A 25,284-nucleotide genomic window follows, 5' to 3' on the forward strand; every position below is an offset into this window, starting at 1 on the left:
CCAGACGTAAGAATTGGTGTTTTATCCATCCATGTTTAAAGGTAAAACTGCGTTATAAAGCTACAATAAACACGGTCAGTGGTAATGTTTTACTTGAATAAAATGTTCTAAGTGACGTCAAATCTGGTATGTGCGAGGATTTTTCCTCAAACTACGATACAAATAAGTTTGTGGTACGATAATGTTTTATTCCTACCTGGCAACGCAGAGTAGGAAGTACTTTACTGTATGTTGTGGTTTGAAATATAATACAGATAGAAGCAGCTGTGCGACTGCGAACAGATTATATTTTGGCTGGTAAGATTAAATATTTTTTTATTTTTACAAATTCACAAATATATCTGGTCTGACATTGTGAAAATGCCAAATAAGTACGTTTCTGACTACGTTTCCCTGAACTAAAATAGTCTTAATTTCTCAAATAATGCGGCTCAAAATAAGCATTCAACAACTCAAGTAAACACCTTAATCTGATTGTGTTTGGTTTTTGGAAAATCAGATCTCTCGAGTGCTACCAAAGAATGTACAACACTTCTTCTCAACTAAAGAGGAGACACATAACCTTAGAGCAGTGGTTCTTAACCTTGTTGGAGGTACCGAACCCCACCCGTTTCATATGCGCATTCACCGAACCCTTCTTTAGCGAAAAATCAAGTGTGTTTTTTTCAAATTCAAGACAAAGTTATATGTTTTTGGTAACACTTTAGTATGGGGAACATATTCTAAGTAACAAAGACTTAATTTAGAGTTATTTGGTTAGGTTTGGTTTACTATGAATTGATTTAGGTGGACCCCGACTTAAACATGTTGAAAAACTTATTCGGTTGTTACCATTTAGTGGTCAATTGTACGGAATATGTACTGTACTGTGCAATCTACTAATAAAAGTTTCAATCAATCAATCAATCAGGGTTAGGGTAAGAGGGTTAGGGCCAGCTGGCAAATAAGGCATTAATATGTACTTAATAATGACTACTTAAGAGCCAATATGCTACTAATTTGCAACTAATTAATGGTGAATATGTTCCCCATACTAAAGTGTTACCATGTTTTTATACTGGTGCACAAAATGAAGCGTGCATGAACATCACCTTGTTCAAAGAACAAAACCAACACAGTGCATAAACTCACAACAAATTACACACCTGCAAATCAGTCTGACTTCTGCTGTTGCCGTATCCGTAATACGCCTATAGGGAGAAGTTTTTATTTACACGATGAGTCGGGTGTGTCTTGACCTCTGCCGAACCCCTGAGCCCGACTCACTGAACCCCTAGGGTTCGATCAAACCCAGGTTAAGAACCACTGCCTTAGAGGAAAAACTAACTTAAAACAATTGTATGCATGTACAACATTTAAGACCTTTAGTATATCAGTATGTGGAATTAAACTATGGCATGGCTTAAGCAAAGAAGTTAAACAATGTAGTGATATGATCCAGTTTTTTTTTGTTTTTTTTGTTTTTCATGTATATATTCATTTCACACCATATTCATTGCACTTCTACATTTTTTATATTTTTATATATTTGCACATTGTTTTTCTAGCATGCACACATCGCACTGTATGGAATGGCCTCAATCTCGTTACCTTGCGTAATGACAATAAAGCTGATTCTGATTCTGATTCTTTAAGAGGTTGTTCCAATTAAAAGTGCTTACAAAGTACAAGGAAGAAGAATTATGAGAAATACCTTCAACCTTATTGAAAAAGGGATATTCTTCATCTCAATATGTTTATCATGACTGACTTAATGATATATTGCAAGAACAACTGTATTAATCATTCTCTGAAAAAGAAGACAGTAAATGAACATATATATGTGTAAACCAGGGGTGCTCACACTTTTTCTGCAGGCGAGCTACTTTTCAATTGATCAAGTCGTAGGGATCTACCTCATTCATATATATAATGTATATTTACTTATTTATGAAATATATGTTTTTGTTAACAAGTTAAAGGTGTTTAAAGATAATGCAAGCATGTTTAACACATATAGTTAATATTGTTAACAAGTTAAAGGTGTTTAATGATAATACAAGCATGTTTAACACATAGTTAATATTGTTAATAAATTAAAGGTGTTTAATGATAATACAAGAATGTTTAATACATATAGTTAATATTGTTAACAACTTAAGGGTGTTTAAAGATAATACAAGCATGTTTAACACATATAGTTAATATTGTTAACAAGTTAAAGGTGTTTAAAGATAATACAAGCATGTTTAACACATATAGTTAATATTGTTAACAAGTTAAAGGTGTTTAAAGATAATACAAGCATGTTTAACACATATAGTTAATATTGTTAATAAGTTAAAGGTGTTAACAGATAATACAAGCATGTTTAACACATATAGATTCCTTTCTTTCATGAAGACAAGAATATAAGTTGGTGTATTACCTGATTCTGATGACTTGCATTGATTGGACAGTGGTGCTGATAACGTCCGCATTTTCGAATGGAGGAGAAAAAAAGTCCTCCTTTCTGTCCAATGCCACATGAAAGTGGTTGGTTTTTGGCATCTTATTTGTCCAGCTTCTGTACTCCTTTGTATACACTTTACAAGAAATACATTGTCGGCAAACTCCGTAGCTTGCTAGCTTGTGCACGCCAGCTTTCTGAGACTCTTATTTTGTTAGCGCAACTGTGCAACTGTGCAGTCGGTCTTTGGAGTTTTGACGACAGGTACGGCGCCAGAGTCTGTTGACATAAAGTGTTTCTCGCCTTCCAGTCGGTAATTTTAATGAGCTGGCAGCAGCCAGCGTCATCTCAGAAGACCCTCGGGTGCCGTGAATGTCAATCAAGTGACGAAAGTGACGTCATAGTGAAGATTTATGATCGCTCATTTTTAGGACTATTTGTTTAATTCCTGGCTGGTGATCGACTGACACACCCTCCGAGATCGACCGGTAGCTCGCGATCGACGTAATGAGCACCCCTGGTGTAAACGCTCTGAAGTGGGAAGGGGTAGGATTAAATAAGCTTTGCTTCTTCCTACTCCTTTTCAGACATGATGTAAAGGGAAATGATATGAAATTATGGGTGATGTATTATACTGTAAGTGTGTTCATGTCCGAAATAAACTAAACTCAATCAATCAATCTCTGTTGCTTCTTTCATAATCACTTTACGGTCATAAGTATTCGTTGACGTACAAAATTGCGTTGGACATGAACCAAATGTTATCAGGCATAACGTAAATAACTCAAGAATAGAGCACCAACAAGAGTTCCTCATTCTGTCTGCTAGAGTCGTTTGTACAACATGAAGTTATTGACATTATCTGCATGATGCTGTCTTTTATTATTTGTAAGTTTTATGTTTTAACTGTGTCCACATTCTCCTTCCAGTACCAATATGCAGATTGAGTATGAAATCCAGCACACTTGGGATAGCAATCCTGTCAATCATGAGCCCATCAGGATGCTCTTCTCTCCTGGTGTTGATGGGGTGAACATGAAGGTGTTTGCTCCCTTTTTTAATGACCCAGAAGCTCCATCAGGACCATCCGGCCAGCCCTTCCCTGGGCTCTGGGATTACGAAGGTGGGTCGTATAGAGGCGTGTTAAATGTATTTAGAAATGTCTTCATGTAAAATGGTTTCTTTGTCTACTCAGTTGTGGAGTCCTTCTTTCTTGACAGCACAACAGAAAACTACCTAGAGGTGGAGGTTTGTCCGTAGGTACAATGTTAAATTGTGTTTAAATGCAGTGTACTTACACAGCTGAGGATAACAATTGATAAAACATAATACGACTTCTGTCTGTGATTTCATTTCAGACACGGTCAGCACTTAATATTACTCTTGTCAGGAGCCAGGCAGGCCTTCCAGGTAGAAGTAATTAAAGGGTTTAAATACTAGGGTTGTCAAAACTATCAATATTTGAATTGAGTTGAGTTTGAGTATATTTCGAACATGCGTACAATTACATGATACGTCACAATTTCCAGTTTCTCTTTTCAACATGTTTGAAAAGGAGTAGGAAGAATCTTGAGTTTATTTAATCCTTCCTCTGTTCCTTTACATAGCAGTTGCTAACACTTTTGTTCACTTACTGTTCTCAATTTTTCACAATATACTCCATAAGTAATAACATAACAAAATAAATAATAGTTAGTGAGATAAGTTGTATTTCATATGGTGAGATAAATACGATTATCAATAAATTCAGAATGTTTACTATGGTTCTTCTTCTTTGTACTTTGTAAACACTAAGTTTGAACAGTTTTTGAATTAGTATGTTGTTTACATTTGTCCTTCCATAATTCAATTCCACATACTGATATGCTAAAGGTCTTAAATGCCTACAGCTATTTTAAATCAAAAAATTCTCTAAGGTTATATTTCATCTCTTTTGTTGAGAAGAATTGTTGTACATTCTTAGGTAGCAGAACATTTCGATATAAACATGCAAAAAATACATTGATATCTGTTTTTTCAGTGTCGTCAATACCGCACAGAACGTTTTCCTCGGAGAGCCGTGTACATTCTGAAGAATGCCTGATGTCTTAAAGAGGACCTGCACTTTTGCATTTAAAAAAAAATAAACCTCTCGCAATATACCGCGAATGGGAGTCCCCTGTGTTGCCTTCAAAGCCCTCTAAAACCCTCCATCAACATTTTATATACACACTGCATATATATATATATATATATATATATATATATATATATATATATATACATATATATCACAATGAGAAGTACTTTATTAATCCCCAAAGGGGAGATTAACTTTTTTTTTTTATAGTAGTATAGTAACAGACAAATTCATACATTACAATATGTAATATGAACAATATTTACCGTATTTGATCATTTTAGGCATTACTGGAAATTATTTCCTCGGCGTATTTACCTCAGCGTGTGTTCCACTTCCGGCAACAAACGTGTGTGTTTTCTAATCATGGCAGACTTGGTAATCATTAATTTTTCATTTTTTTATTTATCTCCTTCATTGATGTGTATTTTTGATCAATAGACAATTAAACTTTAGCAACTAAACACACATTTACACACCTATGCTTGAGAAGGAACAGGATGAAGAAAATCTTATATTTCCTGCCCCCTTCAACATATTAAGTAGTCTTACTTAATGGATAGCCCAGATTCACAGGCATACAAACCAAACAAATACATCCAAATATAATGAAAACAAACAAAAAACACACAAAAAAACAACAAGTGCAAAACTTCATGAAGTACAAACCGAACAAAAAAGTAATATACACCTCACGGGATGATACAAATCAAATACAAAACCAGACAAAAAATAAGTAAAATAATAAATATAAAGCAAAATGTAAACACTTACGGCTGTCCATATGATGTTATTGTTCTGTCTTTATATATATGTTTCAATTGGAATATATTTCTACAATCTTGTATCTCATTGTAAAGAGAATTCCATAGTTTAACCCCCACCACTGGTATACACATTTGTTTTAAAGTTGTCCTTGAATACTGATGTTTGAAATTAATTTTTCTTCTATGCTCTTCATTCTCAGAAGTGATGACAAACTTTTTTTGTAAATTTGCTGGTAATATTTTTACTTTTAGCCTTAAACATAACACATGTCTCTAACTTTACTAGCTCCTGTAGTTTCAATAAACCCATCCATCCATCCATTTTCTATCGCTTGTCCCTTTTGGGGTCGCGGGGGGGTGCTGGAGCCTATCCCAGCTGAATTAATAAATAGTATATTAGTGTGTTCTAGATAATCTGCTTTATGAATAATCCTTATAGCTCTTTTCTGTAGTTGATACAATGCCTTTATGTTACTCTTACATGTGTTTCCCACACTTCCACACAGTAGCTGATATATGGCAATATAAGTGCACAATACAATATACGCATGTCCCTATAATTTAACACATATTTTACCTTATTTAATATAAAAATACTCTTAGACATCGTTTACGTACATGTGCAATATGAGATTTCCATGTCAGACCGTCATCCAGTATCACTCCTAAAAATCTAAATTCAGAAACCCTTTCAATATCAATTCCATCTATTTACAGTTTGATAGTTTCCTCCCTTTTCCTCTTATAAAAAATCATAAACTTTGTTTTTTTACATTTAATGATAATTTATTGACATCAAACCATCTCTTAAGTTTAATCATTTCCTGTTCAATAATGTTTGATAACGCTTTTAAGTCATGTCCCGAACTATAAAAGTCGGTGTCGTCCGCAAATAATACAAATTTCAATAACTTTGATACCTCACATATATCATTCATATATAAAATAAACAATTTTGGTCCAAAACCTTGTGGAATTCCACATTCAATCCTCATTTGTTCAGATGTATTACCCACAAAATCCACAAACTCTTGTCTATTATCTAAATAACTTCTTAGCCAGTCTAAAACTACTCCTCTCACACCAAATGAATGCAACTTCGACAATAATATAGAATGATCTATAGTGTCAAATGCTTTTTTAAAATCGATAAACACCCCTATAGTGTATTTCTTATTATCAGTTGCTGTTGCTATATCCTCCATTATATTCATTACAGCTGAAGCAGTGGATCTATTGGTCCGGAATCCACACTGGCTCTCACTCAACATGTTCTTTTCAATAAAACGGTCTAATTTTTCTACAAATATTTTTTCAATTATTTTAGAAAATTGTGACAGCAGTGACACTGGTCTGTAATTAGTAAATCTATTTTCATCTCCCGTTTTAAAGACTGGAATTACATTTGCTACCTTCATTCTATTTGGAAAGGTCCCTGTTTGAAAAGAAAAATTAAAAATATAAAAGAGGTTTGATGATATAGTCAATAGTCTTTTTCACAAGTATCATGTCTATACCATCACTGTCTGTTGATATCTTATTTTTCAGTTTTGTTACCACCGATACAATTTAATTTTCACTAACATCTTCTAAAAGCATGGACTGTAGCACTTTGCTTCCCCCTCTCCACCCACTCTGTATATCAGTAGTCCCCAAACTACGGCCCGCGGGCCGGATCCGGCCCCCCAGCATCCAAAATCCGGCCCACAGGATGTCCCAAGTTTAATCTTTCCTTTCTAATCCATTTTCTACCGCTTGTTACTCTTGGTGCCTCCGAGCCGCTCAGGCAAATCATATTGTCTAAAATTGAATTTTCCCATCGATAACTTGACAATGTTAAATGTTGATGAACATCAATGTTAATTGATGTTAAATGACAAAACGGATTATAAAGACAATGTATATATGAAAATATACACATATATATATATATATATATATATATATATATACACAGCCTGGCCCCCGGCCAAAATTTTTTAACCCACTGCGGCCCCCGAGTCAAAAAGTTTGGGGACCCCTGCTGTATATCTTTATGTTCTCCAATACTCTCTGCCAATTTGGGTCCAACATTCACAAAAAAAGAATTGAATCCATTCGCCACTTCATTCATGTTTTTTATCATCTTATTTTCCTCATTGATAAAATGGCTTGGTGGGTTTGTAGGCCCCGATGTTTTTCCTATTACCTTGTTCAGAATATTCCAAGTTCCTTTGATATTGTTTTTATTTTTTTCTAGTAAATTATTATACTATTATTTTTTAGCTTGTCTCATTATTGTTATCAATTTGTTTTTGTAAACCTTATATTTCGTTTCAGCATCCCTTGTTCTTACTTTTATGAAGTCTCTATAAAGTTTGTTTTTCTTTTTACAAGCATTCTGTAGTCCCTTTATAATCCAAGGCTTTTTATTGTAGCTGTCTCTTTGTTTCCATACATTCGGACAATGCTTTTTATACAATGATAAATATACATTAAGAAAAGCCTCATATGCAGCATTTGCCTCTCCCACATGCACCTCATTCCAGTCTGCTTCAAATAAGTCCTTCCTAAACTTATTTATTGCCTCTTCAGTCCTTTTCCTTACATACCTATGGGTTTTCTCCTCCTTCTCTCTATACATTTGACAGTCATAAGTAAGAAACACAGGTAAGTGGTCACTTATATCATTAATTACTACTGTTCACTTTTTATATTATTTTCTATGACATTTATGAAGATGTGATCGATTAACGTTGCGCAATTTGTCGTTATTCTACTGGGTTTGGTGATCAATGGATAAAGCCCTCTACTACATACCACATCCAAGAAGTCTCTTGATTTATTTCTGGGTGAGCTTAGCAGGTCCATGTTATAGTCGCCACACATGACAAATGTTTTCTTTTCCTTTACCTTACACAATAGTTCTTCCAGACTATCATTAAATGCTTCTACCTTAGACCCAGGTGTCCTATATAAACACGTAACAATAACATTTATCTTTTCTATGTCTACCTCCACAGTTACACATTCAAATAAATCATCGATTGTCATTGTCATACATTCTGCATTTCAAGTCACAGTCAACAAACAGGGCCACACCCCCTCCCTTCTTCTTTCTTCTACTACTGCGATACAACTCATACCCGTCAATGGAGAAATCGATACCTCTGTCTTTATCAATCCATGTTTCATAAAGTGCTATTATTTTGAATTTGCCATTTAGAGTCTTCAAATATTTGTCAATCTTTGAGAAATTTGCATATAAGCTTCTAGAGTTGAAATGTATTAAAGAAAATGTATTATCTAAACTAACATTATCATTAAATTGTTCCTCGGTATAGTAGTCACAAGTAGCATTGATTTGAGTTGATGTATTCAGCTCTTGAAAACTATTGATTCTCAGTTGTCTCACCTTCTCGCCACATAGCCTTCCCCGTCTCCAGCCAAGGATGAGCCATGTCAGTTATAAGCCTAACAGTTCTCATCTATATTGATTCAAGTCGTGGAGCTCTCGAATCGTGACAAGTTTGGCTTCTTCAGATGTTCCATTTAGCCGAATCTGTCATGTCTGGGATCATGTTTTGTTTAAGTTATGTTCTGTTTGGTTGTTGGACTCTTTTTAATTCCTGCTTTTTCACTCCCTTGTTTTGTCACCATAGCAACCATTAGTTTCACCCGTTTCACATTTTGAGTCACGTACCTGTTTTCACTAATCATGTCACCAGTATTTAGGCTTGCAGTTTTCAGGAAGTCAGCCTGGAGACATTACCTCTGTTATCCCTGTTACTCCATTGAATACGTGTTCCATGCCATAGTTCCATGTTTTTCAAGTAAGTGTTTATTTGCTTTACGTTCATAGTTTTTGCCCAAGTGCTAGTTTTGTTTTGTTAGCCAAGTTTGTACTTCCGCCTTGTGCACGCCTTTTGTTTCTTTTGTTAGTGTAAAAATAAAAGATGTATTTACCTTCAAGCCAAGTCCAGTCTAGTTGTTTTGCATCCTGGGAAAGCAATCCGCACAGTAATTTGCGCCGCCATAGTCCACATACTGACAGAATCATGTTTTTGCAGTTCCGTGTCCATGTTGCTTGTATCTTGTTTTCTTTTCTGAGGATGCATGCATGTCTTGCAATGTCGGCGTTCTTCTTTGTAAGATGTTCATTGATGTAAACCCCAGTTCCCATCAGCTTCCTTCCCTGCCGTAGTAACTCCGTTTTATGTTTTCGATTCACAAACCGGATCACAATGGCTGGGTTGGTTCTGCTGTCCTTCCTGGGGAGAGTATGGCACGCCGAAATGCTGCCACTTTGAAGAGTCATGGTCTTACTTGTGAAGAAGTTAATTACTTGCCGTTCAAGTGTCTCAAGTTCGTCTGCCGGGGCTTCGGCGTTCTTGTCAGCATCCCTATCGCGAGCCCCAGCCACTCTTGCATATGTTCAATGTTATAATTAAATCGTCCATTCTGGTGTACTGTTCAAATTCGTCAATTCTTGTTTCTAGGTCGACAATTTTCTTGTCTTTCTCCTTGATGATGTTTTTCAGCATTTTGATTTCGGTCAACAACTCCATGAGTGTGTCTTGCTGTTTGGCCACAGTCTTTACATCCTCTGACAGGGAGTTAAGAGACTTTCTGATCTCCTCCACGTCTTCCTCGAGTTTCTTGTGTTTTGCAATCATTTTCTTGATTTACTTGGTTTTCTTCTTAGTTTCAGTTCGGTTTCTTTACTTTTACTCAGTTTTTCTCAGATAGATGATGATAGATCTCAATAGATGACGAAGATGATTATTTTTGGACAAATGAGGACTCACAACCTTATCTTTTTTAACCTGAATATACGGAGGATGCTGGTTATAGAAACTCAGCAAGCACAAAGAGAGGATGAAATGTTGGAGCAGACAGACGCCACAAAAGTCACTTGATGGTGTAAATGTGGAGCTTGGAGCCAAGCTATGCCGACAAAAAATTTAGTTTATACCCAAAACAAACTGGAAACTTGGACCAAACGGGCAAATGTCCAACAATCATGGTACATGCAGCACATCATGCTTTTTGGTACAACTACATACACTGTTAAACGAGTGTGTACAAACAAAACATGAATTGTGGGCTGATACTTTGCAGATATTGTAAATATGATTGTTCATGTGTTTCATTCAGAACAGATGTGGTCCTATCGCATTGTGTTGGGCAATATAAACTCAAAAGTGATTCAGCTGCTGATGCAGAATCTTGCCGTCACAAGGCGATGTGTTACGCTAAAAAAAAAGTTGCCACAGCTTGGTTATTATGCAGGTTATGAAACGTAAATCAAGTATTGTTGGTGGTTTTTGGATGCATTTTTAGAGAGATTTAGAGGCAGTATAGATTGCTCTAATTGGCAGCATTGCTGGCCAACCAGAACACGCCGATTATTACAAAAAAAAACATACATGTTCTTATCTTTTGTAAGTATTGTGAGATAGGCAAAATGTAAAAAAAAGTGCAGTTGCCCTTTAAAAAAAAATCTGGTGTTTCCATATACATTATTTACTTATTCATGGAAGTCTGTCACATGAGCCGTCGCTCATAAACAAATGATAATGGAAGTAACTAAAGGTATGGCGTAACTCTGCTTCACGGCACACCTCATAGGCACCTAATTTGCCAGAAAATAAGTCGTAGGAAAGATTATCTGTGACGCACTTCAGCCACTTTGTACAGTGTATATGGCAACTAAAGGTGCACATTTAAAGTGAAAGAGATGAATCTGGGAGGGAATACTTTGAAGACCTCCTCAATCCCACCAACACGTCTTCCTATGAGGAAGCAGTACCTGGGGAATCTGTGGTGGGCTCTCCTATTTATGGGGCTGAGCTTGCTGAGGTAGTTAAAAAGCTCCTCGGTGGGTAGATGAGATCCGCCCGGAGTTCCTTAAGGCTCTGGATGCTGTGGGGCTGCCTTGATTGACAAGACTCTGCAGCATCGCGTGGACATCGGGGGCGGTACCTCTGGATTGGCAGACCGGGGTGGTGGTTCCTCTCTTTAAAAAGGGGAACCGGAGGGTGTGTTCTAACTATCGTGGGATCACACTCCTCAGCCTTCCCGGTAAGGTCTATTCAGGTGTACTGGAGAGGAGGCTACGCCGGATAGTCGAACCTCGGATTCAGGAGGAACAGTGTGGTTTTCGTCCTGGTCGTGGAACTGTGGACCAGCTCTATACTCTCGGCAGGGTCCTTGAGGGTGCATGGGAGTTTGCCCAACCAGTCTACATGTGCTTTGTGGACTTGGAGAAGGCATTTGACCGTGTCCCTCGGGAAGTCCTGTGGGGAGTGCTCAGAGAGTATGGGGTATCGGACTGTCTGATTGTGGCAGTCCGCTCCCTGTATGAACAGTGTCAGAGCTTGGTCCGCATTGCCGGCAGTAAGTCGGACAGGTTTCCAGTGAGGGTTGGACTCCGCCAAGGCTGCCCTTTGTCACCGATTCTGTTCATAACTTTTATGGACAGAACTTCTAGGCGCAGTCAAGGCGTTGAGGGGATCCGGTTTGGTGGCTGCAGGATTAGGTCTCTGCTTTTTGCAGATGATGTGGTCTTGATGGCTTCATCTGGCCAGGATCTTCAGCTCTCACTGGAGAGCTGAAGGGTGGAGTGCCATCTCCGGGTTGGGGAGGAGATCTTGCCCCAAGTGGAGGAGTTCAAGTACCTCAGAGTCTTGTTCACGAGTGAGGGAAGAGTGGATCGTGAGATCGACAGGCGGATCAGTGCGACGTCTTCAGTAATGCGGACGCTGTATCGATCCGTTGTGGTGAAGAAGGAGCTGAGCCGGAAGGCAAAACTCTCAACTTACCGGTCGAGCTACGTTCCCATCCTCACCTATGGTCATGAGCTTTGGGTTATGACCGAAAGGACAAGATCACGGGTACAAGCGCCCAAAATGAGTTTCCTCCGCCGGGTGGCGGGGCTCTCCCTTAGAGATAGGGTGAGAAGCTCTGCCATCCGGGGGAGCTCAAAGTAAAGCCGCTGCTCCTCCACATTGAGAGGAGCAAGTTGAGGTGGTTCGGGCATCTGGTCAGGATGCCACGCGAACGCCTCCCTAGGGAGGTGTTTAGGGCACGTCCGACCGGTAGGAGGCCACGGGGAAGACCCAGGACACGTTGGGAAGACTATCTCTCCCGGCTGGCCTGGGAATGCCTCGGGATCCCTCGGGAAGAGCTGGACGAAGTGGCTGGGGAGAGGGAAGTCTGGGCTTCCCTGCTTAGGCTGCTTCCCCCGCAACCCGACCTCGGATAAGCGGAAGAAGATGGATGGATGGATGGGAGATGAATCTTGCATCATGTATTTAACTGGTATTCAAATACAAGTGGTCACGAAAGTGTTTGCTGCGTGAGTCAGAGCGGAGATCCGCCACCACAAGCCCAGGGAGTGTAAACTACAACAGCTTGCAAAAAATAAGTACGTTTTGAGAATTTGAAAATTCATCGGTATCGACTACTCAAATTCTGGTATTGTGACAACCCTATTAGAAAGACATTGTTATGTACAGTGTTATGTTTTAATATACTCTTTGTTTCCCCTTACAGCAACAACTGCCCATGGTTTTCAATGCTACAATAACAGCAGACAGATGGATGGGAGAGGCTTTGCTCCCTTGGACGTACTTTCCTCCGAATGTGAACAAGATGAATTCTTACGCCATTCATGGCTCAGGGGAGAAGCGCACGTATGAAGCACTCTACCCCATCCCAAAAGAGGAGATAGTTGAGGGCCAACAGCCAAATTTGTAAGTATACATCAATGCGTTAACAAAAAACAATACATTTTCCTTTGAAGAAATAACGACACACAAATGAAACAAAATAACTGATATTCCTGGACAGCCAAATCTATGGTGTCAAAACAGTGCCAAAGTCCATGCACATAAAAATACACTCTCTGTGTACAGACTCTGTGCTCTCGTTGTGTTTCTTTGTTGCTTCCTTTTGGCACTTAGGGGTGAGCATTATCCTTTCTAAATCAGTCACTTTAAACATCTACCGTATTTTCCGCACTATAAGGCGCACCGGATTATAAGGCGCACCTTCAATGAACGGTCTATTTTAAAACGTTCATATATAACGCGCACCGCATTATAAGGCGCATAGAATAGACGCTACAGTAGAGGCTGGGGTTACGTTATGCATCCATTAGATGGAGCTGCGCTAAAGGGAATGTCAACAAAACAAATAGTGATTGTACTGACACTTCTACTTGCTGCTCTCTGTTCAACAACCAACTGTTTGAGTTTGTCCTCCAACTGTAGCCACCTCGCTTTGTTCACTCGGAAACTCTGTTTAGTCTTCTTTATTTGGCGCAGGTCATCATGTTGCTTCCTCCACTCCCGCACCATTGATTCGTTAATGTTAAATTCTCTCGCTGCTTCTCTATTCCCGTGTTCTACTGCGTGACTGATCGCCTTGAGTTTAAACTCTGCGTCGTAAGCGTGTCTCTTAATAGGAGCCATTTTTGGGTCTTTACATAAAGTTTAGGTCTCGCAACTACGGTAACCAGCCGCCGACTTCATTTTCCCCGTAGAAGAAGCGCTTCTTTTTCTACGGTAAGCAGCCGTAGAAGGGGGAAAATGAAATCGGCGTAGTTACCATAGGTTGCGAGACCTGTTGTGGCTCAATATTGGTCCATATATAAGGCGCACAGGATTATAAGGCGCACTGTCAGCTTTTGAGGAAATTTGAGGTTTTTAGGTGCGCCTTATAGTGCGGAAAATACGGTACTTTCTCCTGATCAGAGCCAATCCGAGAGAAATGTTACAGTCGAACTGTGAAGGAGATAAGTCCTTATGTCGTCCCTCACCACACCACATTTCAAATATTGTGGTTTCACTACATTGCAGGTTTTTTCAGTTTTATTTTGTATCTTTATGTTGTGGCGATCGATAAATATATTCACAAAGCGGTTCTTAAAAGGGACAACTTCCGGTTTCTGTAAGTGGAAGTTTTCTAACTTTTTGTTAATGTGTTTTTTTTTTATTTGGTTTGTGAAATGTTTAAGTGGTTTTGTCAGTTTGTTTTTGTAGTTGTAATTTGTTTCATGAAATATAAAAATGTTTTGAAAACAAATGCCGCATACACACGTAGTGTTTTTATTGTACGCAGATTTTGTACAGACCTGCCGACACGTGCGCATTTTTCGTACTCGACACATATTTTGACCCTTGAATGACCTCCAGCTGCAGCTATGTGGACTGTGAAGCCTGTAATTAGTCCGGTTGCATGTTTCTGTACGACGTGTACAAAATATCTTAGCAAACGCCTAATTTCATATGCGATAAAAACGAGTATTGTTACACACGTCATACGCTTCTTAACATTGATGAAGAACTGTAAAAGCAGGTGTCCAAAGTGTGGCCCGTGACTTCTGCAAAACATTGTAGAAATAAAATGAATCACATACAAACATAATATGAATGAAGAAAGAAGACAAACAATGGTAAATGTTTACATTCTGAAAGGTATGCCATGTTCATATACATACAGTATTTATATATATATATTTTTCTTGTTCTCAGCCACCTGCTGAAATATTTTGGAAATTTCTGCCTGCAAAGCATTATGGGAGAAAGTTGGCTCCAGCCTGAGTCTGATCTTTGGAAGTGGAAACTCTGAGGTATAAAAAAAACATTTTTTCTGCTTGTTTCGACTGATATGTACAGTAGTAGACACTATTGTACATGTGAACGTATTGATGACATTGCACATTTTTTCTAATATGACAGTGATATTTTTAAAGGCCAATAAATAGAGCAGCTATTTCCAATGTAAACAACTGGCGTTTGTATTTTCATGATGTTTATTGCGAACGTTTTAAACATGAGGGAATATATGAACGAATGATTGATTACTTTTTAGCGTTGTCAAGACTTTTTTTCTCCTTCTGAGATGCCAAAATGGAAAGCTGTGGGGGGAAAAAAAATCAAGAATTACCCAATCAACAAATATGTCATTCTTATTTCTAAAGTCAAGTATGGTTGGTTGGATTGTACCAACTACAGGTTATCCATCTTTTTTACCATCTTACACTTCTGAAATAAAAAAAACACACAACTATAACTTAATTGTCAATCAATTGTATCAGCTGCTGAACAAGTATTGCACCTTGTGTGGCTACAATCGTTCATGCAAGGAATTTTTCCACTGCAGCATATTGATGTCAGCTACAGTATGTTGCATGAATATTACACTATGTCAACATGACTACAGTTTGTTTATCATCAGGGATCTATTCTAGGCCCCATCCTGTTTTCGCTTTACATTCTTCCTCTTGGAGAGATTTTTAAGAGGCATGGAGTGTTTGATCACTTTTATGCAGATGACTGACAAATTTATATGCCAATTTCAAAAGGCCACGGCCCCCTGACACCCCTTCTCAACTGTCTATGCGACGTCAAGGCTTGATTAGCCAAGAATGTTTTAATAATGAATGCCCTGCGATGAGGTGGCGACTTGTCCAGGGTGTACCCCGCCTTCCGCCCGATTGTAGCTGAGATAGGCTCCAGCGCCCCCCGCGACCCCGAAGGGAATAAGCGGTAGAAAATGGATGGATGGATGAGGGAAAAACGGAAATTTCAGTTTTTGGTCCGGCCCTCACTGACATGGGACCATTGCAAAATTATGTGCGTCTCAAAGTCACCAGCCTTGGCGTCACTATAGACAGCGATTTTAAACTTGACAAACAAGTCAATGGCGTTTTAAAATCGTGTTTTTATCATCTTTATCTTTTAGTAAAGGTAAAACCGTTTTTATCTTTTAACCTTTTTGAACAAGTCGTGCATGCTTTTATTTCAAGTCGCCTGGACTACTGCAATGCACTTTATGCTGGCATTAGCCAAAAATCTCTCTCCCGGTTGCAGTTAGTCCAGAACGCAGCACGACTTTTAACAGGGGCCAGGAAACGCGAGCATATAACCCCAATTCTTCAGAGTTTGTACTGGCTCCCTGTTCATTTTAGAATTGATTTTAAAACCTTGCTGTTTGCTTTACATGGACTGGCACCTCAGTATATCTCGGACCTCATCCAAATTTACACTCCTGCGCGCGCTCTGAGGTCCGAGAGCCAGCTCCAGCTCATGGTGCTCAAGACCAGACTTAAATCCAGGGGGGACAGGGCCTTCTCTGTGGTCGACCCTAAGCTCTGGAAGACTCTGCCCCTCCATGTTCAAACTGCTCCCACAGTGGAGTGTTTTAAGTCTCGTCTTAAGACCCACTTTTGTTCTTTGGCTTTTAACACTACGTGAGTTATGTGGTCCTCTGCCCTCTGTTGTCCTCTGTGTTTTTTTTAATAAATTTTGATTTCTATTTACTGTTTCAATTGGTTTTTCCCTTTAAAATCATTTTTAATCATATTTATTAATATATTGTTTTTATATTGGTTTTATATTTATTTATTTTTAGTTTTTTATTTAGTCTTTGGTGGAGCTATGGATAATATTTGAATATTGTTTTTAATATTGTTGTGCAGCACTTTGGAAACATTTTTGTTGTTTAAATGTGCTATATAAATAAAGTGGATTGGATTGGATAATTTCTTAGGAAAGGGGTAGTATTCAATAAGCTATGCTTCTTCCTACTCCTTTCCAGACATGTTGGAATGTGAAACTGTAAACATGTTCAACAAATCACTAGGTTGTTATATATTATTCTATTATTTTCCTTTATTAATCATTGTTGTTTTTGGTTGCTTTTCTCAGAAGTCCGAAATAAATATTTACAATAGAAAATGTGTACCTGCTGTGAAGATATAGAAGCACGTTGCTCAACCTTGGTCAGTCTCCTCTGAAGGCGACTGGCCTTCTCTTGAAATTCTGCTAGCTGTGTCTCATACTGCAAACACACATGAAACAATAATGAAGATCTTATATTAACATTGTTTTTTTTTTAGCATGTGTAAACTAAACGCTGTAAAATGATGCTCATCAAATAGAACGCATTCTGAGTAAGACTAAAAATACTGTATATAAATGCTCATCAAATTGTATACCGTTTATCTTGTGGTCACCAGCTGGTGTCAACTGACTAATGGAGAGACAAGGTACACCTGGAGTGGTCACCATTTACACCTCACATTCATGTTGGTACCACGTTTTGGTACTTTTGGGTGTGTCCATGTGTCAAAAGATGTTAGTTTAAAAAATGAAACTTTTTTTTTTTTAATTCAACATTTAAGAGTGCGTTGATAATGATAACTGTTCTGTCCAGTTATAGTTGTCTTACACTTCTGAGTGTCAGGAAGTAAGTCTTTGCCACTTCTGTACCTTCTCAATCAAGGTTTCTTCTTTTTCTACAGCTGGGGTCATTTGGGTTTGATCATGGGATGTCATTGTGAGTTTGTGAAACTCTTTAAAACACTTGTGATTAAGGGCTATATAAATATGTTTCGATTGCTTAAGTTGAATGTGCCAGTCTTGTCTTTTGTTGAGTCCTCCAAAGTGTGTTTACGGTAAGTATTGTACTTATTACACACCAGCTGTTTTATTGTAAGGTGCATTTTAGTTGAAGTTTTTATTACCAAGTTTGGAGGTGATGAAATGGCCATGTAAAGTCATTCATGCTAATCAGTAGCGTGTATATGGCACCTCCAATATAAATTAACATCGAGCTAGTGCATTTTGAAAAGCCAAGCCTTACTTTTGAGAGCTTTCTATTAGGCATGCTTGCTTTGTTGGCACGGAAAATTACAACATTGCTTAAATGCAGTCCACTACAAATACACCTGTTTCCCTGACAAGTGAAAAGTGCTGAGTCTACAACCGGACTTGACGTCAGAGGCAACAAAGTATCACAATATGGAACTATTACATTTTACGTGAATCTGTATTGCGTAGTACTGACGAAATTTGCTCAGTACCAATGTTCCCTCTAAGGTGCGCGCCTGTGCAATTGTGCACTGCTCAAGCGTCCTCTGCGCACGGCAAATCTATGCCACGCACAAAATCAAATAAAAAAATAAGCGCAAAACAATTTTCGACACGACACGGACATGACAGAGAAAACAGTTTTCGTCATCATTGTTCAAATATTGTAACGTCTGTCGAGACGTTTTGAGGACATGAATTCCATCGATCACTTTACTGAGCAAAACTCTTTATTGCCGGCCATAAACACATCACCAAAACATTAGTAAAAAAAATTATATCTAGCAAAGCTGGTCATTTTCTGCAGTACAAACCAGACCAAAACCAACTTTGTTATATCAACAGCAGCCGCTCGCTCTTTCTCACTTGCGCCAACACATGCACATATGGCACTTAGCCAGTGATGCGTTTACAGCCACAGATTTACCAATCAAATGTGTGCTTATTCTAGTGTCATTTATTAGGAATCTTAATTTATAAATATTAATCATGAAATGCTGTTAGTATATTAAATAAATACTAATAAAAATATATTTTTTACAAATAGGAAGTTGCAGGAATGTACACATGATCCCCTGCTTACATCTCATTGTGCAACATGTGAATGTTTTAATGGGAACTAAATGCAATGTCTGAAAGCGGTACAAATTATTTCCAAAGCAGGACCTCCACCCAGACAAACAATACAAGTACACAGTTCATGAAAAACAATATTTTTTGTTATTGTCATTGTAAGTGGGCCTAAACACTTATATTAGAAAATAACCTCATGGAAATGATTGCTGTCATTTGATTATAATAATAAGAGAATGTTGTCTGTCTATCTGTGTTGGCCCTGCGATGAGGTGGGGGCTTGTCCAGGGTGTACGCCGCCTTCCGCCCGAATGCAGCTGAGATAGGCTCCAGCACCCCCCGCGACCCCGAAAGGGACAAGCGGTAGAAAATGGATGGATGAATGGAGATTTAACTTGTTATTTAGTCAGGTTTGGGACAGGTAGCCACAGTGTGCACGTCTGATGTTGCTCACATGGGCTCCACTGAATGCTCAGGGAGTTTTTGCGTTTGCTCACACACATGAAAAATTAGAGGGAACATTGGTCAGTACCTTTTAAAAGTACATAATTCTTTACCCATCCCTACATATATATTGTATGTACAGTATATCAAAAAGGTCAGGCATGTTTCTGTGATCACCTCAGCAATAGTAATGTTGTTGTTTTTCAGCTGTATCTTCAGTTCATGTGAACATTGATGCTGTAGGTTCAGCTGCTCCCTAAAGTAACAAATACAGAGAAACTTTCATGTCACACTTTGTCTTGTTTTCATGGTGATCCTTTTGTCAATATAGCTGGATGTTTGAACACACAACTTTGTCAAATTATGTGTCACTATGTATTTTTAAAAACTGCAATTGTGGGTTCTTACATAAGATGTTTAATCTTAGTTTCAAAGGCCTGCACCATGTGTAGTGCCTCCACTTTCCAGCACTGAATACTTTTCTGCTGTGCTGTGAGAAGGTGTATTAGATCAGCAATTGATTCATGACTGCAGTTTTCCAAGTCGCTCATCTGTGCTTCAAGAGACTTCTCCTTAGTGCTGTAATCCTGATCCATCTGTGTCATCTAAAAAAAAAAGGTAGTATCTTGACCATTAAAACTCATTGAACATGTCAATATGACACTAAGGGCCTGATTGACTAAGATCCAAATACCACGTGCTAAACAGCCTGTGCAAAAAAATAAAACAGCTTGTACTATGAGTGGACGTGTTGCGTGTGATCTACTAACACTGCGTGTGCAATTGAAAAGTGGTGCAATCTTTACCACACATCTAAACATCTATAATCTGTAACACCTTTTCTGAATCGCAATCTAGAACAAAAATGTATGCACACTGACACTTAATTCTATGCGCGAGTCTGTGGCTCACATCACCACCGCATTTGTGTATCTCAAACACAAAAGAATGCACAGTGAAAGATGTATTTTCATGTGGGAGATACATATGTTATAGTGATACATTTCCTAAAATTAAAAAACTACAGTAGGAAAAAAACGGCAGCAGACACCAAAACGCATCAATTGAATTAATTTTAATTAGCCCCATAAGTCATCCAACAGCTATAAAATTATAAAAGGAAATTGCTGAATAGACAAAATTTTATTTCTGACCGTCCACCAAAATGTTGACACACATGTAGGATGGCGGATTCTCGTCTTTCCTACGTCTGTCTGTGCAGCTCGAGCACAATACATTTTAATTAGCCCCATAAGTCATTCAACAGCTATACAATTATAAAAGGAAATTGTTGAATAGACGAGACATTGTTTATTTCTGACCGTCCACAAAAATGTGGACACACACACGTAGGATGGAGGATTGTCGTCTTTCCAACGTGTGTCTGTGCAGCTCGAGCAATGGTCCTGCAGCCATGTGCGGAAACTATCAGTTGGCACGTCTTTCTGACACGTGCTAAATAAAACGCAAAATGGCGATAAGTCTTGACAAATCACTAATTGCGTGCAAAATAATTATACTTGCATTTCTCCTCCCAAATTTTGTGGGCGTTTTGATGATCAGCATATATTTTGCATATTAAAGGAGACAGAGACGGAAATTGGACTGCGCACATTATTCTGCCCACTTAACAGACGCAATCCACTTTGCCCGCTTAACGTGTGCAGACAGGTTTGCACGTTTTAGTACATGCAGACCTTTAGTAAATCAGGCCCTAAATATATTTTATCTTCTCTTTCTGCTTTTGTTTAATGATCTATTTTCATAGGAAAAGTTTCCTAAATAATTTCAATCTTTTTTTTGAGGGGTGTCCCAATCCAATATCGGATAGCGGTCTGATATTAGTAAGAAAAACAAGTTTGGGATGATATCGGCTTGCATGTAAATATATAATCTCCAATACAAGCAGTCTTGCAGCGCGTTTACTTGTGCAAAGCTGGACAGCCAGTTAGCATCTAAATGTCCTCCAATAAGCACACAAGGTTGTTTTTTTTCTTGTATTTTAGTTAAGTTATTTAGGTAAACATGGTATATTATAGGCTTCTCGGAGCTAGCAGCTACACAACAGCTAAGCACACAAGCTAGACATTTGGAATAAGTGTTACTTGTGCTATATCAATATGAACAAATACCAAATAATTATAGTTGCGTACTACTTACACATGCAAAGTCTCCAAGGCAGGAGCGTATTAGAAAATATTCAGTTACAAATGTCCTTCAACTTGCTTTGTCATGATTTTTAACTTCATGATTCATTGTGACAACTAGGTATCACCAAAAAAAGAACAAATGACCACTCCACTTTAACTTAAAGACAGCATAAGCCCATTCTAGACAGTTAATAATAAAATGTGTTAGCCATGGTAGGTATGAAAAACACTAATTTTAATTGATGAAACCTTTTTCAAACATCCAACATTGCAAAATAAAAAACCTATGTATGGTTCATTCTAGGGATGTCCGATAACAGCTTTTTGCCGGTATCCGATATTCCGATATTGTCCAACTCTTTAATTACCGATACCGATAACCGATATATACAGTCGTGGAATTAACACATTATTATGTCTAATTTGGACAACCAGGTATGGTGAAGATAAGGTACTTTAAAAAAAAAAAAGAATAAAATAAGATAGTTAAATTAAAAACATTTTCTTGAATAAAAAAGAAAGTAAAACAATATGAAAACAGTTACATAGAAACTAGTAATTAATGAAAATTAGTAAAATGAACTGTTAAAGGTTAGTACTATTAGTGGACCAGCAGCACGCACAATCATGTGTGCTTACGGACTGTATCCCTTGCAGACTGTATTGATATATATTGATATATAATGTAGGAACCAGAATATTAATAACAGAAAGAAACAACCCTGTAGTGTGAATGAGTATAAATGGGGGAGGGAGGTTTTTTGGGTTGGTGCACTAATTGTAAGTGTATCTTGTGTTTTTATGTTGATTTAATAAAAAAACAAAAAACAATACCGATAATAAAAAAAAACGATAATTTCCGATATTACATTTTAACGCATTTTAACCTAACATCTCTAGTTCCTTCTGATGTTGTATCCGATCAATATGAGTATCGGCAAATAATCAGGGCTCCGATATTAGTGTCGTATTGGAAGTTTAAAAAAAAAAGCTGTATCAGGACACCCCTACTGTTTGTATACGTTATTTTCTCTTTAAACTTTAACTTGACCTGTTGTTTGGTCTTTGTTTGGATCAGCACATGAGTTTTCTGCAGCTCGTCCATCTCCCTGCGGGCCTGCAAGTTCTCCTGCTGTAACTGGAGGCGTTCCTCGCTGATTTTGACACAGTCCTTTTGGGCTGCAGCCAAACAACCTTGCAGCCGCTGCAGTTCCTCCTGGCTGCGGGACAATTCCTCATTGTATCTGTGAATCCAAGTATCCGTACATGAGTGAATTATTGGATACAATATCATACAGTGGTACCTCGGTTTTCGTATGCATCACTTTTCAATTTTTTTAAACCGTCTCAGTTATCGTATGGCCTAACCTAACATTGGGCGTAAAAAACTAGTCCTTTTGCCCACGTATTGTTCTTCGTAATGAAGTGCCTGAACAAAGAATCCACACGTTGGTGGCTTTTAGTCTCTGTACTTTGATTATGAATGCAAAATATTCCACCATGGGACCAAAGTACAAAGGTGGTGTCCATGTTACTCTTCCCTTTTCTTCTTATCATCATCTTTGCCAACATGTGTTCAATAAAAGTAATAGTGATGTAAAATGTTCATTTATACATGTTATTCATCATTTATCATCATGTCAAACTACTTCCAGATTGGAAATGACCGCCATAACCACAACACCAGGGGGAGCTCCACAAACCACGTCAAACCCAGATTCCGATCTAACAAAGGTCTTAACTCATTCTCCTTCTATGCCACATCAATATGGAATGCACTCCCAACAGGTGTAAAAGAAATTGCATCTCTATCCTCCTTCAAAACCGTACTAAAATAACACCTCCAGGCACCTACTACCCTAGCCTAACCCCCTCCCCCCACCACATCCCACCTCCCCGGGTATACTTGTTCTTATGCTTTCTGAGCTCACTACGTTCACTGCTCGCTGTACATATCCTACGAAGTGAGACTTACACTGTTACAATGTCTGTTTCTCAGATGATAAACTTGTATGATCACTGAAATATGCTAATAGCAACCTAACCCCCCCCAAATCTCTCCGCATCCCACCCCCCGGATTGTAAATAATTCAATGTTTATACTCTGATGATTAACTTCTATGATGACTGTATTATGATGATAGTATATATTTGTACCATGAATTGATTAACGTGGACCCCGACTTAAACAAGTTGAAAAACGTATCCGGGTGTTACCATTTAGTGGTCAATTGTACGGAATATGTACTTCACTGTGCAATCTACTAATAAAAGTTTCAATCAATCAAAAAAGTTTCAATCAATTTACAGTATTTATACAGTCGTGGTCAAAAGTTTACATACACTTGTAAAGAACATAATGTCATGACTGTCTTGAGTTTCCAATAATTTCTACAATTCTTATTTTTTGTGATAGAGTGATTGGAGGACATACTTGTTGGTCACAAAAAACATTCATGAAGTTTGGTTCTTTTATGAATTTATTATGGGTCTACTGAAAATGTGACCAAATCTGCTGGGCCAAAAGTATACATACAGCAATGTTAATATTTGGTTACATGTCCCTTGGCAAGTTTCACTGCAATAAGGCGCTTTTAGTAGCCATCCACAAGCTTCTGGCAAGCTTCTGGTTGAACTTTTGTCTTTTAAGTTTTTATTTTTGCTTTGTTGAAATTGTTCACACATTGTACAGCTTTTATTTTTTCTATCGATACACAGTGATGCCTAGAAGGCAGTGAATAGTAGAACTTGAATAGTTTCTACCTCAGTTTGTATGGTTTCTTGAGTTAGCACAGGATTACTATGTGGAAATGAAAAACGGGGTAGTTGAAACATCCAAGAGTTTTCATTTATGCTTTATGTAGTTTTTTGTTCAATCCTAGAAGGGCTGTGGCAAAGTTTAGTTGATTTGTAGATACACTGAGATTACTAAATTCATTGTGTTCTTCATAGTGTTTTTGAAACTGCATTTTGTACCTCAGAATTGTCAACTAACCTAAAGTGTTTTGTCTTTTGGATTATTTGGTATATGTACATTTCCAGAATGTGTTTGTTCTATTTTGGGCCAAAGTAAAACAAAGAAAACCATCTCAAGTTGTCGTAGTTGTATTTTAAGTTATTATGCCATGATTTTACCCGTCCGGCCCACATGGGAATAGTTTTTCGTCTGTGCGGCCCCTGAACTAAAATTAGTTTGACACCCCTGGATTAAAAAGAATCAAAACCAAGCAGTAATAAGTATTCCACCTACTCAGTTTCTATCTTTTTGAGTTTGCTTTGGGTGCCTTGCAAAGTGATGTTCATTTCTTCCTTCATCCTCTCTGCATTTAAAAACCTCTGATGAAGAGCATTGAGTTGTCCTAACTCTTGCTCTTCCCTGCCTTTGATCACCTGAAACAAACACAAAAAGTTCAATTATTTTCTGACTTATTATTGATATACCGTGCATATGTTAGGACACAAATAATACTTTCTAACCGAGTTTGGATGCTTATTCCAATCAATTCTCAAAAATACCTTTTGCAGTTCCTCTTCTAAAGCTCTTCTTTCTCGCTTGAACCTTTCTATCTGAGACTGCTTTTCGGCAGATTCCTGCAGACAAGAACCCCTCTTAGATCGAGGTAGGCATTCGACAAAAACTAAAAAAACATTATTTCAAGAGTGAATTTGATTTTTAGTAAGTATCTGCTTAGTAGGTTCAAATCCTACCAGTTGCAACATAGACAACTCCTCAGCCATTCTTTGCATTTCAGTGTTGCACAGCTCACGTATTTGAGTCACCTGTTGAATAAGTGATAGAGTTCTGTTTGTGCAGCAACCTTACTTACTAACTTGTCTTCTAACAACTGTTTTTGTGAGTTGTCAGCAAAACCATGCCATAAAACAACAACAAAAAAATAAATAAAGTGGGATTGTGAGTAGAGGACACAGAACAGAGATGCAT

The 25,284-nt window shown here is 38.0% G+C and overlaps 2 protein-coding genes across 15 annotated transcripts in view; one reads left to right on the forward strand and one right to left on the reverse strand.

Moving 5' to 3' along the window:
• The first annotated feature begins 218 nt into the window (after positions 1 to 218).
• Positions 219 to 23,542, forward strand: lg25h4orf33 (linkage group 25 C4orf33 homolog). 3 transcript variants are annotated; one of them, XM_061983912.2, is made up of 7 exons: positions 219 to 297; positions 3,358 to 3,551; positions 3,624 to 3,684; positions 3,787 to 3,838; positions 12,851 to 13,050; positions 14,833 to 14,930; positions 22,997 to 23,144. In XM_061983912.2, the coding sequence occupies exons 2-6, from the start codon at positions 3,365 to 3,367 to the stop codon at positions 14,927 to 14,929; spliced, it is 597 nt and encodes a 198-aa protein (XP_061839896.1). In that variant the 5' UTR covers positions 219 to 297; positions 3,358 to 3,364; the 3' UTR covers position 14,930; positions 22,997 to 23,144. The 3 variants fall into 3 exon arrangements, with proteins under 3 accessions (XP_061839896.1, XP_061839895.1, XP_061839897.1); XM_061983911.1 differs by lacking the exon at positions 14,833 to 14,930 and having other exon boundaries at positions 22,997 to 23,542; XM_061983913.1 differs by lacking the exon at positions 22,997 to 23,144 and having other exon boundaries at positions 14,833 to 14,974.
• Positions 15,019 to 25,284, reverse strand: part of LOC133621664 (sodium channel and clathrin linker 1-like) — a 106,947-nt gene continuing 96,681 nt past the window's right edge. For 10 of the 12 annotated variants that reach the window (XM_061983910.1, XM_061983904.1, XM_061983905.1 and 7 more), the window contains 8 exons: positions 25,050 to 25,121; positions 24,858 to 24,932; positions 24,592 to 24,731; positions 22,393 to 22,585; positions 19,600 to 19,796; positions 19,369 to 19,447; positions 17,048 to 17,143; positions 15,019 to 15,218 (listed from right to left, as the gene is read on the reverse strand). In XM_061983910.1, the coding sequence (XP_061839894.1) occupies positions 15,162 to 15,218; positions 17,048 to 17,143; positions 19,369 to 19,447; positions 19,600 to 19,796; positions 22,393 to 22,585; positions 24,592 to 24,731; positions 24,858 to 24,932; positions 25,050 to 25,121 (909 nt within the window). In that variant the 3' untranslated portion in view covers positions 15,019 to 15,161. The remainder of the gene's footprint in view (positions 15,219 to 17,047; positions 17,144 to 19,368; positions 19,448 to 19,599; positions 19,797 to 22,392; positions 22,586 to 24,591; positions 24,732 to 24,857; positions 24,933 to 25,049; positions 25,122 to 25,284) is intronic. The other 2 variants (XM_072916068.1, XM_072916073.1) reach the window with 2 other exon arrangements.

Source organism: Nerophis lumbriciformis, linkage group LG25, assembly GCF_033978685.3.
Source record: "Nerophis lumbriciformis linkage group LG25, RoL_Nlum_v2.1, whole genome shotgun sequence".
Taxonomy (NCBI): Eukaryota; Metazoa; Chordata; class Actinopteri; order Syngnathiformes; family Syngnathidae; genus Nerophis; species Nerophis lumbriciformis.

Excerpts from the sequence above, each read along its gene's own strand:
- lg25h4orf33 (XM_061983911.1), top strand. The coding sequence starts at position 3,365 with ATGCAGATTGAGTATGAAATCCAGCACACTTGGGATAGCAATCCTGTC. Across the intron at positions 3,552-3,623 it reads TGGGCTCTGGGATTACGAAG|TTGTGGAGTCCTTCTTTCTT; the intron begins GTGGGTCGTATA and ends TTGTCTACTCAG. Across the intron at positions 3,839-12,850 it reads GAGCCAGGCAGGCCTTCCAG|CAACAACTGCCCATGGTTTT; the intron begins GTAGAAGTAATT and ends TTCCCCTTACAG.